General features: G+C 43.6%; 1 protein-coding gene across 1 annotated transcript in view; it reads right to left on the bottom strand.

The window, feature by feature from the left end:
* The window catches only part of DNMT3L (DNA methyltransferase 3 like), a 34,863-nt gene extending 22,349 nt beyond the window's left edge, over window positions 1-12,514 (bottom strand). The window contains exons 1-7 of the mRNA XM_053305102.1: window positions 12,342-12,514; window positions 11,505-11,732; window positions 9,106-9,198; window positions 7,198-7,272; window positions 5,296-5,340; window positions 2,928-3,007; window positions 542-654 (exon numbers count right to left, since the gene is read on the bottom strand). Coding sequence (XP_053161077.1) covers window positions 542-654; window positions 2,928-3,007; window positions 5,296-5,340; window positions 7,198-7,272; window positions 9,106-9,198; window positions 11,505-11,580 — 482 coding nt within the window. The 5' untranslated portion in view covers window positions 11,581-11,732; window positions 12,342-12,514. The remainder of the gene's footprint in view (window positions 1-541; window positions 655-2,927; window positions 3,008-5,295; window positions 5,341-7,197; window positions 7,273-9,105; window positions 9,199-11,504; window positions 11,733-12,341) is intronic.
* Between the last annotated feature and the right edge of the window lie 625 nt (window positions 12,515-13,139).

Raw genomic sequence — 13,139 nt, forward strand, 5'->3', positions numbered from 1 at the left:
TCTGACAAGCAGGGGGCTACAGAGACACTGACTTACATACAGCACAGCACCTTGCTAACCCAAGAGAGAGACACTTGCACTGCTTCCATCCATCTGAAAACTGTGGGCATACTTTTGAAGAGCCTCCGTGGCTCCAAAGAAGTGTCAGCAATTAGTAATGTCTCTCCCATTAGGGAGAGGTGACATTGTCCTTAGGAGTCGTGGAGGATGTCTGTGATTTTCAGATGGACAGAACCAGCAGAAGTATTTCTCTCTTGGGTTAGGGAGGTGCTGCCATACGTAGTCACTGACTGGCTGCAATCACAGTGAACTATGGCACATATTTTGGCTTCCAATGTGGGATATGCTGCAATATGCACCCCCAATTCTAGTGGTGGGCTGTCAACTAGTCTACTTGGCAAGAATGAGTATATTCTATCTGAGCTTTTAAACTGGGCCCTATTGCAATATTGGACTGAATCACAGTCAACATTCCTGCATCCCCAAGCTCTAATGTGGCATCATCTAGAGTTCATATTTGTGGCTTTTGCGAATTGGTCACCTGTTGCACGTTTCATCATCACACATTATAAGTGATTCCGCTCTGCAACAGATAGCACAATCACCATGGTAGCCATCTTGATCGCACAGGAAGAATCGCTCCAAAAACTGTTCCTTTAAAAAGAAAACCAGGGAAAATGCCATTAATAAATAATCTTACTTACCATCTCAAGAGTTCAAAACACATCCCATACAATATTTCAGTTATCCTAGCTGCAAAAACCCTTTAAAGGAAAGACTGATATTCTCCATTTTATAGACAGCAGATTAAGGCCACCTAAGAGTTTTTCACAAGGGGCTTTTAAAGCCCTTTAACTTGCAGCTGCTCCAGAATGGAGTGGGGGGGGGTGTTCACATATCGACCAGATTTACCCTGAAGTCCCTGAAAGTTGTTGGGGAACAGTTCACACATAATTTGGGTTTTTCATTGTATGTTAGAGTGTAACCTGATTTATATCAGGGTAAAAAATATCCACTATTTGCGTCGATTTTTGGGGACAACTTCAAGTTCGCAGTAAAGCCTCCCAGTAAACCAGCGGTAAAGCTGGCTGTGTATAAAAGTCCCTAGTGAGCTCATGGTTGAGAAGAGATTTCAACCCGGGACTGGCAGGCACATATTCTTAGCCATGATGCTGCTGTATCAATCAGTAGCACCTTTGCTTTCATAAATAGGCTCAGATGACAATACACAGGAACATAGGAAACTGCCATATAATGAGTCAGACCATTGGTCTATCTAGCTCAGTATTGTCTTCACAGACTGGCAGCAGCTTCTCCAAGGTTGCAGGCAGGAATCTCTGTCAGCCTTTGGTAGTTTGTTGGTTCAATAAAAAAATCTTGTCCTATATAAAAAAAAAATCTTGTCCTATCTTGGAGAAGCCAGGGAGGGAACTTGAAACCTTATGCTCTTCCCAGAGCAGCTCTTCCCAGAGCAGCTCCAACTCCCTGAGGGGAATATCTTGCAGTGCTCACACATCAAGTCTCCCATTCAGATGCAACCAGGGCAGACCCTACTTAGATAAGGGGACAAGTCATGCTTGCTACCACAAGACCAGCTCTCCTCTCCATTGGCGTTTTGAGTTGTTCTCTAAAAGAAACTTTTTTTAAAATGTGGCTTCTTGTTTGGTTTAAGATACTTGTTTGACAGATAGATAGATAGATAGATAGATAGAACATTTGCATAGATAGATAGAACATTTAACAGTAAATAGGGTTTTTAAAAAAGAAAATAAAGGGTAACTCTGCTGGTGATTGCTACACTTATGGCTAATGTCATTGTCACTATCAGATACTTTCAGGTGTGTCCTGAGGGGAAGGCAAGTCAGGAGGTGCCCAGGCGAGGGGCGAGCATAACGTTGTCTCCCGTGGAGACCATCCCTGGCCTGTGAGGACTGTTGGGGCAGCCCGTCCCCGACCTTCCCAAGAGTGCTAAAAGATCTTCTTGCCCTGAGAGGAAGACAAGAAAGGAAGTGACCAGGTCTGGGAGCAATTGTCCTCTGCTCCAAAAAAGATCATCAGTGGCCTGAGATAACAATACTTTGTAAATGGTGGTGTAGTGGTTAGAGTGTTCGACTAGGACCAGAAATACCCGAGTCCAAATCCCCATTCAGCCATGAAACTCACTGGAAGACTCTGGGCCTGTCACATCTCTCTCAGCCTAAGCTACCTCACCGTGTTGTTGTGAGGATAAACATAACCATGTACCATGTATCTGGGCTCCTTGGAGGAAGAGGGGGTAAAGATAAGTAAATAAGCAAATCTTATGTAACTTGTTGGTTTGTTTTTTTAATATTGTAAACTGCTTTGGGTGCCTTTATCATAGCAATAGAAATAGCACTTACATTTATATACCGCTCTATAGCCAAAGCTCTCTAAGCGGTTTACAATGATTTAGCATATTGCCCCCAACATTCTGGGTACTCATGGCAGAAAAGCGGTATAAAAATGTAAGAAATAAATAAATAGGATTTTGTAGGCCTTCTACATTCTGTAGAATCTGGCATGCAATCTAACTGGTATTTGTAGTGCGCAGAGGTTTAACGGAGTCTAGGCCTGGCTGCTGGGATAGATGACATCAGGGTCAGACCACAAACCAGACCCTGTAATTGGCTACAGTCTCCCACATGGGGACCAACTGAATTAAAAGTTGTCTTTCCCCTCTCTTTTTGGGAGGAGAGGTTTATATTTATCTACCACTTGGCAACAAAAATTCTCAAAACAGTTTACATAGAAAATACTACTTAAATTATTTATTTCCTTTGCATATTTAAAGACCTGTGTCCCCTGAGAGGAAGGCAAGAAAGGAGTTGTCCAAGCCAGGGGAGAGCATAATATCGGCAACAACAACAAAAAGAGCATTTTGGGTGGGGGAATAAAGAAATACTCACTGTGCATGGAGCACATATTCCTCCATGAAACAAAGGGTGCTGAGTGTGGATCTCGAGCTTTCCACAGCATATACAGATTTCTACAAAACACAAAGGAATTCAGTTATACACAATGCCTAATTAGTGTATAGCATTCATTCCCACAAATTCATGTAGTTTTTTTTAAATTTTAAAAATCTATTTTATTAATGATTCAGCTATGAAGTAATAAAATATGTACTGTTAAGAATACATCACAATGTATAAGAAAGCATTCAGTGTAAGAATCTATTCATGCTCCCGTTTCATGGAACAAGCTCCTCTACACTGACTGCCTTCAGTCCTGACAGAAATGCTATGTCATTTTCATTCATATATATATATATGTGTGTGTGTGTGTGTGTATAAATTAAAAGAAAAGAACTTGCTTTGGCAACAGAAAGCAGATGCTTACAAGCTCATAATTTAATAATAATAAATGAAAGGATTTAGGTGTGTATCCTCCAAGGGATCTGAAGGATACCTGACATGGGATGGGAGAGCCATGATCAGCGCTCTCAACACTGGGACTATGGTCCTATTAGTCACGACTAAGAGTCTGGATGCTGCCCATTGTTTTAAAAAAGCTTAAAAGTAGTCATGGGCAGTGATGCTGTCAAGACAGCAGAAGGGCAGTGTCTCTGCAGGGCCAGGTTTAACATCCACCCACCCCCTTGGGGGCAATACCATTCCCCCAGTCAACATTACCGCCCTTTTCACCATTTTCTTAGATAAACTCCTGATAACTTGGCAAAGAGGCACCTTTTAATGTGGTGATTCTCTTTATTTAGCAGGGGGAGAGTAACTGGCCCTATCCACCCCCAGCACAGCACCTCCAGTGACTGTTGCTGGTGTCTATCATGTTTCTTTTTAGATTGTGAGCCCTTTGGGGACAGGGATCCATCTTATTTATTTATTATTTTTCTGTGTAAACCACCCTGAGCCATTTTTGGAAGGGTGGTATAGAAATCAATCAATCAATCAATCAAACAAACAAACAAACAAATATAAATAAAATAAATAATTTGAAGCAAAAAATTAATGTCATTAATTTGACATAAGTCTGGGAGAAGCATGGGAGCCTCTTCCCATAATGTGCCATAGTAAAGGAGCTCCATTCTATATCTGTGTGGACAGAAGTGTGCACTGATAAAAATGGTTGGTGCTTTTAGATTTGATGGGGTGAGAGAGGCTTGAATTGGACAAGCCTGGGTTTAGTTCCTTCACATAACCTCAGACAGGTGATTGGTGCTTGACTGTCTTTTTAGAAATTTGCACATAGCTTGTACTGTATCCAGGAATCAGCCTTGATTGCTGTGTGTTGAGTGCCAAGCAAGGGAGCTTTCACACACACAGGTGTTGATTCAGCAAGCTGATCTGTGCATGATGGCTGTTTGCTTCCACAGATAAGTTGCTGTTGCTGTTTTGGGCTAATGGATTGTTTGCCATTGAATTAAATACTCTAGGACAGGGTTTCTTAACCTTGGGCCACCAGATGTTGTTGGACTACAACTCCCAGAATCCCCAGACATGGCCTTTGTGGCTGGGGATTCTGGGAGTTGTAGTCCAACAACATCTGGGGGCCCAAGGTTAAGAAACCCTGCTCTAGGAGAACATCAGCAATTTTAATATTAACTAGGGCTGTCACTGAATTAAAGAAATCTTAATCATATAACTTTAACTGAGTAGCTAATTGTTACCCAGCATATATTTTTATATATGTAGAAACAATGATTCTGAAAAATGGACACATTTGCTTTGTTTTTAAATGATGCAAAGATAACCTTAGAAGAAATATTCCCTTCCAGGTAAGGGAAAATGGCACCTTTTAAAAGCATTTGTATTTAAAAAAATAGTGGCTGACATACCACACAGGGTAACATGGGCACCTGAAGCTTCGCCCATGCCCCTGTATCCGTGTAAATACAATTGATGGTGTTGCAGTACAGGGCAGTTCCACTCTGACATGAAGTTGTGCAAAAGCAGCTATGCAAAGTGACACCCATTTTTTCCTATGGGCATCACACTGCACAACTGGGTTTGTACTACTTTATGCCAGGGTGGAAGGAACTGCCCTGTGCTGCAACACCATCAGTGGTGTTGACACAGAGGCCGGGGTGTGGGCAGTGCTCCAACTGCCCATGTTACCCTGTGTGGTATGTCAGTAAATTAAAAAAAAATCTGCTGCCCAATTAATTTGGGGACACTTTTTAACCCATTAATAGATTTAAATCAGTTACTCTAATGGAATGTTGCAGTTCTAATAACAGTTCTTATTTGTTGTATTAAGCATAGCAGTAATAGTAACTGGAGCAGCTGCAGCATCAATAGCAACAAAGTAACATCTCACCTTCAATAGTTCTCACTCCATGGATTACATCATATATAATGTTTTCTAGAAAAAAATAAATCATAGCATTTTTCATATGCAAGCCTTAAACTGGTTTATGCTTACACTGGTCTATAATTTTTATGTATTTAATGTAAACATAACACTGGCTGGGTTGTATTCTGTCTGCTGATAATATTCACACACAGCATCAATATCAGCAGGACAGGCTCAAAAGTTCTTTTTAGTGTCATGTGAAACAGTCTCTTGGATTACAGTACAAATAGGACATCAGGGTCAATTGGTGTGTGGAATGGAATTATACTTGCCTCCAGACTCTTAGGTCCTTTGTTAAAATATAGTCACAGGGCTGATTCAAGTTGGTGTGTAGGCTGCACAGGTGGTGGCGGAGTCTGGGAATACGTTTCAGGCTCTAGCTCTACTAAATAGATGTTAATTTAAGCAGGAATGAGGGGGCAGTTGTGTGTTTGACTGTGTGTGACTCTCTCTGTGTGAATAGAGACATGGATGGAAGCAGGGAGAGGGCAGACTGCTGAAGGCATCTTGTGGGGTGCAGGGCCTCTCTCTCTCTGGAAACTTGAGGTCAGGCTGCAGATCATGCTGTTTGCTTCCATTTATGTTCTACTTGTACATGCTCCAAAACGGAGTAACAGTATGAGGCTATTCATATGATGGGAGAAGATCAGGCTAGCGCTAACCTGGGCTCCACAATTGTGAGTTGCTGCAGCATGGCTCCGCGCCGCAGCAACTCACGAGTAGACCCCCCAACCCGGAGGCTTAAAAGCAGCCTCCCGGCTTGGGGGTCTCTCCAGCATGCCCTGCGCACTTGCGTACGGCATGCTGGAGCTTCCGGGGGCCGCACGACCCCCGATCCCCCAGCCCCTGCCGGCTCTGTAATGGAGCCGGCAGTGGTGTGGAGGGCAGGTTTGGCTGCCTGGAATAGACTGCTGGGTCTTCTGCGAGGAGAGCGGGCTAAGCCCGCTCTCCCCGCTAACCTTCTCCAGGCGGCTCCCACTGATCATGGGAACTGCCTTTAGCTCTTGAAGTTCTCAACACTCTGGGAAGTGGAACAAACATAAACGTTATCTTCCTGTTTCCTAGAATCTGGATGCTAGTTTTGTTCAGTGTCAGGATCCTGCCAGAGTCGCTGTGGAAGACTCACCATCCCCCGGAAGATGACAGGAAGGCAGGGCTCCATCATCTTCTGTCTTCACTGCCACAGCCAATTCCGGCTGCGCCCAAAGGAGTTGAGGGGGAAACGGGCACAGGTGGGGGTGAGCTGATTCAGGGAACTGAGCCCAAATTCTGCAGTGTGTGGTCAAACACTGCCATGGCAGGCCTGGCTCTGACAGTTGGGTGGAGGGGCAGAGCTCCTGGAACCGGAAGTGAGGAATCTGGAAGTGCCCGAAGGGGCAGGACTTCTGGGGGTGGGTCTCGCATGCTGGGCCTGCCTGGGCTTATTTAGGGGAGCGCTGGCCAATGATGAGGAGCTCTCTCTCCCTGGTGCTGGGCAAGTTGGGGTCCTCTAGATAGAGGCTCAACGTCAGGGAACATTTGCTTGGTTGAGGACCCAGGGTGTAACCCCCTGTGGGTGTAACAGGGTGTAACAGCTGTAACACCTTCTCCAAGGGATTCTGAAGCTAACCAGGAAAGATCAACCCAGCCCCTCATGGGGTTGTCCCATGGAGGGGACCCAGAAACACTGACATTGAGATTTAGCAAAAAAGGAATGCACTCCCCTTCTTTTAGGTCTGATATTTGTGCACAATTGCACTGAGCAACTGTGTGTAAACTTTTGGTGTGTGGCAGACACAACATAGATTCACACAGAACAAACCTTTAGATACACTGTTCACAGTCAAACGCCAATGTGCATTTAATTCCTTTTGAAAACAAGATTACCTCTGTTTGCAGGAAGATTCCCTTCTGAAGAGCTCACAGAGATCACATCCAAACCATAGTTCTCCAGTGATGCAGCTGGGTGTGTATGTGGGTGAATGAGAAGACAGACAACGTATGAAAAAAGGGAATTAAAACTCCCACCCCACATTCTTCCTATAGACTAGATACTTTTTATAGGGCAAACTGCAACAAGCAACTATGTCTCAAGCACAAACTTGTATACATGTAACTTTTGGGGGTGGAATGAACCCAAGATTACACTGTGTGAGAAGACTGTAAGCGATGAGGAAGAGTAAACGCCTACAAAGAAATAGTTGAACACCCTGATTGTGGCTGATATACTGCACAACATTATGTGAACCTTGCAATGTAGCATTTGTGCAGTTGCCCAAGAGTGCTGTTGTGCTAACCGGAAGAATTAACAACAATGGATAGATACATGTTTATATACCATTTTTCAATTCCCATTTTTCGAACTGAAGGCTGCTGGAAACAATGCCCATCGGTTGCACAACCACATTTGAACAATCTTGTGGTTAGCACAGCAGTGCACTTGCACAAATGTTATGATGCAAGGTGTATTTAACATTGTGCAGTACATCAACCTCTATGCATCAGAAGTTTTACTCTATCCAGTGAGGCTTACTCCCAGATAAGCATGTGCAGGATTGCAATTCAATAAGCTTAAATAAAACATTTATTCAATAATTTTAATACAATGAAAAACAAGTGCTTATCAGGTATCCCAGAACATTGGCAGGTGGGAGCAGCCTTATTTCTTATTAAAGAACCATGCAGTACAATACCCATACAATTTCCTTTATATGAATATCAGAAAAGGGGCTAGAAGACTTATTGAATCATAGAATGTTAAGAGTTTGAAGGGAGCCTGGAAGTCGTCGTCTTCTTCATCAATGAAACTGAACATTCAGGCAATGGGCCTAAAATCTCTCTCAGGGTATGCACCTGAACACTTACTGTGTGTGCACATGCACAGTTAGCACTGTGGCCTTGTGTCAGTGTTGTTTGCAAAATAAAAAAATATTCCAATAGCAGACACATTATATTGTCAGACACTGTTAAACTTTGAGCACATTGTTGTCTACAGTCCTACAGGAGTTAAGCATGCTTAAGCCTACTGATTTCTATTAACTGATTCCAGATGGAACCTGGTAGGGTCAAAAACAGTGATGAAGCAGATGTTGTTCTGAAGCAACTTGTGGCCATTCTGCATTAATGCTAGTCAGGGCCTACTTCTTGAGTTTGAAGCAACCATTACTGCTGAGGTCAGAGCAACATTTGAAAGCACCTGAATGGCTGCACAGTATCACATTAAGCAGGAAGACAGACAATTCCCATATGGACATTACTTTGGTATCCGTAACTTTTGCTGCATATCAAATATTCTCTTTCTGTTTCTTCTGGTCGACCTGAGGAGGAGAGCTGGTCTTGTGGTAGCAAGCATGAATTGTCCCCTTTGCTAAGCAGGGTCCATCCTGCTTTGCGCTTGAATGGGAGACTACCAGTGTTCCCTCTAACAGGAATTCCCAGTTGTTCCATATTCCCCAGCCAAAGGCCACTGCAGCTGGGGATGCTGGATGTTGTAGCGAACAACATCTGGGAATCCCTGTTAGAGGGGACATTGGAGTCTACATATGAGCACTGTAAGATATTCCCCTTAGGGGATGGGGCCGTTCTGGGAAGAGCATCTGAATGTTTGTATGCAGAAGGTCCCAAGTTCCCTCCCTAGCATCTCCAAGAGAGGGCTGAGAGAGACTCCTGCCTGCAACCTTGGAGAAGCTGCAGCCAGTCTGTGTAGACAATACTGAGCTAGATGGACCAAAGTGCAGCTTCCTATGTTCCTATATTGCCAACATAGCATTTAAATTAATCTTGAAAACACATTACCTGTGTTTGGTCTTAGGGGAGTTGCAGGAGGAATTTCTCCAATAGAACTGACAGAAATGACTTCAGAAGAGCTTCTGTAGCTGAATGGCAGGGCTGAGAGAGAGAGAGAGAGAGAGACATGATGAGGGTGATTCCTCTGTGAAGGGATTCCTGTGGTCACCCAGATTGCTACCGCCGTGTCAAATGGTGGGGGCGCCAGCATAGGCTGCCTTATCACGCCCATACACATTCTGAAGACTGGATTAAAAAAATAATTAATGATTTATGTATGAAATAGTAGTATGGATGTCCTAAAAGAGCAATCCAGCTAAGACCCTAAATTGGTCAACTTAAGGGCCACTTGGGGCCCACAAAGCAACAGTATGTGGTAAAGCAACCCTGGTAGCTCTCCAAATGTTTAACCAATGTGTGGTGAAAAAATACTGCTCACAGTTTTACTTGAAAGGAAGAGGAGCCATGAATCTGCATCTGTATTTCCCTGACAATCTGCCCGTTGAGAGGATCTTTCAGAAAGAATATTCATTCGCTGTTTGGGTGTATCATACTTCTGCAGCCCTTATTGCTAGCGAATGCCAACGTTATTATTGAGCCTGTCCAGCTGTTACAAAGTCTATGAGTGGGTTGGATTATTGTTCTTGGGGAAACTGGCACCGATGAATACCTGCATCACAGGAACCTTGTTGTGCCTCTGGGCACACACCTCTTGGCTTAGCAGAAGGAGCAAAGCAGACACCTGTAACTTCATGCTGGAAACATCTCTCCACAGGGCACATGCTCTTGCACAAAGGAGTGAAGGCAGTCTCTCGCTAGAACTTTCTGGATCAGAAGACATTGTTTTTCATCTGCATACAAATGCAAAGCCTGTTCCTCTCGTGAATTCAGGTTACATAGCAAGACTTTAACACAGTACAGCAAAAGCTGGAGGTAGAATCTTCTTTTAAGGTCTGCTGCACATTATTTTATCTGCTTACAGACCCTCACACAGAAGTTCCATGCTAGCAAGCAACTGACATCCCTGGGAATACCTTAGTTGGCAGAGAGTCTCCTGCACAAAGCAGGTAACTCGTGGACATTTCCTAGAAGCCCACAGCTTCTAACCTAGTGAGGGCATGTCCAAAGCTGCCTTGATATTCAAGAGTCATGGAATTCCTCAAGTCACTAAACAACCATTTGTGTTTAGAAAGAACTCTTCGCTCCATAAGCCATCTAGTTAACTGTGCAATCCTATGTATGTTTAAAAAGCCTGGGTTCACACAGCCACAAGGATCCTGGTTAAAAAGTTAACCAGGATTAGTGAGCCTTGTGGAACTGATTGTGAGTAGGGGATGCACATGAACCAGTTCGGAGGCCCTTTTACAGGCCTCTGAACCAGTTTGAACGTCTGGCAGTTCAGCTGGTTCAAAGGTGGGGGGAAGATCTTTAAGGATGGGGAAGGGTGATCTTATCCCTCCTGCCACATTTCCCCTGCCAGTGCTACCTTTTAGAACGGTCTGGCGGAGCAGAAGCATACCTCCTTGCCGCCCGGTGCCTCCTTGCACTGGAAGTGACCAGATATGCCTGGTGCACACGCACACGGGCGGGGAAGAGAGCATTTTCCTCTGTCCTTAAAGATATCCCCACCACCACCTTCGAACAAGCAGATGCTGGTTCCATGCACACCACTAATTGAGAGAACCCAGAATTTCAGGGTAATCCTGGTCAAACCACTCCAATTAAACAGCATTTAACCAGGGCAGTTCATCAGGATTGAATCCTAGTTATCTAGCCTGGTTAAATTGAATGATTTGACTAGGATTATCCTGAATATCTGCATTCACATAATCAGCTCAGCTCACTAATCCTGATTAACCTTTTAACCAGGATCCTTGTGATTGGGTGAACCCTGCCACAGAAAGGTTTAACTTGGCATAATCCAGACTGAGTTCATCATCATGATTAATTCCCTAACTTGTCTTATTAAGTGGCGCTTAGTCATGACTAACTAATTTGGATGCTGCCCACTGGGGACAAAGCAAATGTGCATATGGATAAACTCCACTGGACCCAGCAGGACCTTCCAAGGCAATAAGCACAGAAATGGGGGCTGCAAAACATGCTCACTTTATCACTTTATTACTTTAACAAGTTTCTTTCTTTGGCATCTTTGTGACTGCAACATTAATTTGCCCCAGTGCTGCAGGCATCCCTTCAAATGCATGGCGTCCTGTTCTGATCCTTTCCTTTAAAGAGTGATTGGGATTTGGAGTAGTGGCGACCACAATATTCGTCTGGGCAACGTCCCTATGGCGACGATCTTATAATAGTATCAGACAAGAACTGGGTGGCTGGATGTTCTTCTTGTTTCTTGATGTTCTAGAGTTCACGTGAGTCTGTGCCCAGCAGGGCGATCTTTCACTCACCTGCCTCCGACAGGCTGGAGATCTCTTCTGGGCTGTCGGTGTCCACCACAATGACAGTCGGTTCCTTTTTAGCCATGACGACATAAGCTACTCCGCCTCAAGGCACTGATCTCCGGAGTCCGGCGCTGTGAAGGGTGTGGTGTGTGTGTGCGCCGCCCGCCAGCGTGTTGGAAAAGAAGGGCGTGGCTTTGCCTTTGTGCAGCAGCAGGAGCCGAGGAAGTGATCGCGCTGGAAAACAGGAAGATGCCGGGCAGAAGGATTAGGAGGGAAGTCGAGAAAACCCGTAAAGGAAATATTGCAAGGGAAATTCCAGCCGCAAAATGCTAGGATTAGTTGTTGGGGAGCAATAATATGGCAATTGGTTAACAGGCTAAAAATTTATACGTCCTGCACTTGGAAGGAAGACGAAAGACGAGAAGTAATGGGACTAACTATCCATTACTTAGTGGATAGCCTCCCCAACTCTGACAACTTTCAAAAAGTCTTTAAAGACGCACCTATTCACCGAGGCTTTTAATTAAATATTGTTTTAATATTTTAACATCGTTTTAAAATGTTGTTTTAAAATTTAAATTGTAATGTTTTAACTTTTACTGTATCATTTATTTTGTTTTAACTAGTGTTTTAACTTTTTGTTTGTTTGCTTGTTGTAAACCGCCCAGAGACGTGATTTTGGCGGTATAGAAATGTGTTAAAATAATAACTAGATCGTTCAGTGGCGGTCAAGAGAGCCGCACGTTTCAAGAGATTTTGCTTGCCCACGCTCAGTTACGGGTTGTACTTCGGGTAAAAGTAGCGCTCCTAAACATTTTTACTAGTAAATGTCATTGGACTCACTGTCGCGGAAACACACATAGGATCGTGGTGTTACCAGTTGACCTCAAAGGGGTTTGAGGCTTACATCATTTAAGTATCCTGCATCGCAACTCTGTTTACTCGGGACAGTAAACCATTGCATTGAATAGCATTTCCTCCCTAAAAACGCGTGTAGAAATGCCGCCCAGACTTAACGACGCTGAAACTTACTCAACTGTTTCTAGTCAGAGGCAGTTGATGCCCTCTACTGGTTATAGGATGGTAGCACATGTCTTAATAAATCGGCATCTCACTCTCTCTAACTACATTTCAGCGACTATCTTTTACTAAGACTATTAGTGTATAATTTGCCCTGATGATTTGATGATTTTATTCGCTTGACACTAACAATCCAAACCCAAAGTGCGATTTCTAACTAAATCGTATAGATTTTTTGCCAAAGATTAAAAATTTGATAGTCGTTGAAATGCTGTTTCAGAGAACGTTTCCTCCTGCGGTATGACTTTACTCTGTCACACTGAGAGATCTGCAAGATGTAGTGTCTGCACCAACAGTGTAGGATGCCCACCCCAGGAGGTGTGGGCTCAGCCCCATCAATGGCTACTTTTTGAAAGGTAGTGAAAACATATCTGATTTATCTAGCCATGGAGGCTGCTGTTTGATAAACTACTGCTTGACTACTTCTATTCTTAGTTGTGTAGTTTATTGTTTTTTATATGTTGTATTATGCTTTTGTATTGTAAACCACTCTGTAACAATTTTGAAAAGCAGTATAATAATACTGCAGAATACATAAATGAATGTTAGGTTTGTATTCTG

This window comes from Hemicordylus capensis, chromosome 3, assembly GCF_027244095.1.
Source record: "Hemicordylus capensis ecotype Gifberg chromosome 3, rHemCap1.1.pri, whole genome shotgun sequence".
Lineage (NCBI taxonomy): Eukaryota > Metazoa > Chordata > Lepidosauria > Squamata > Cordylidae > Hemicordylus > Hemicordylus capensis.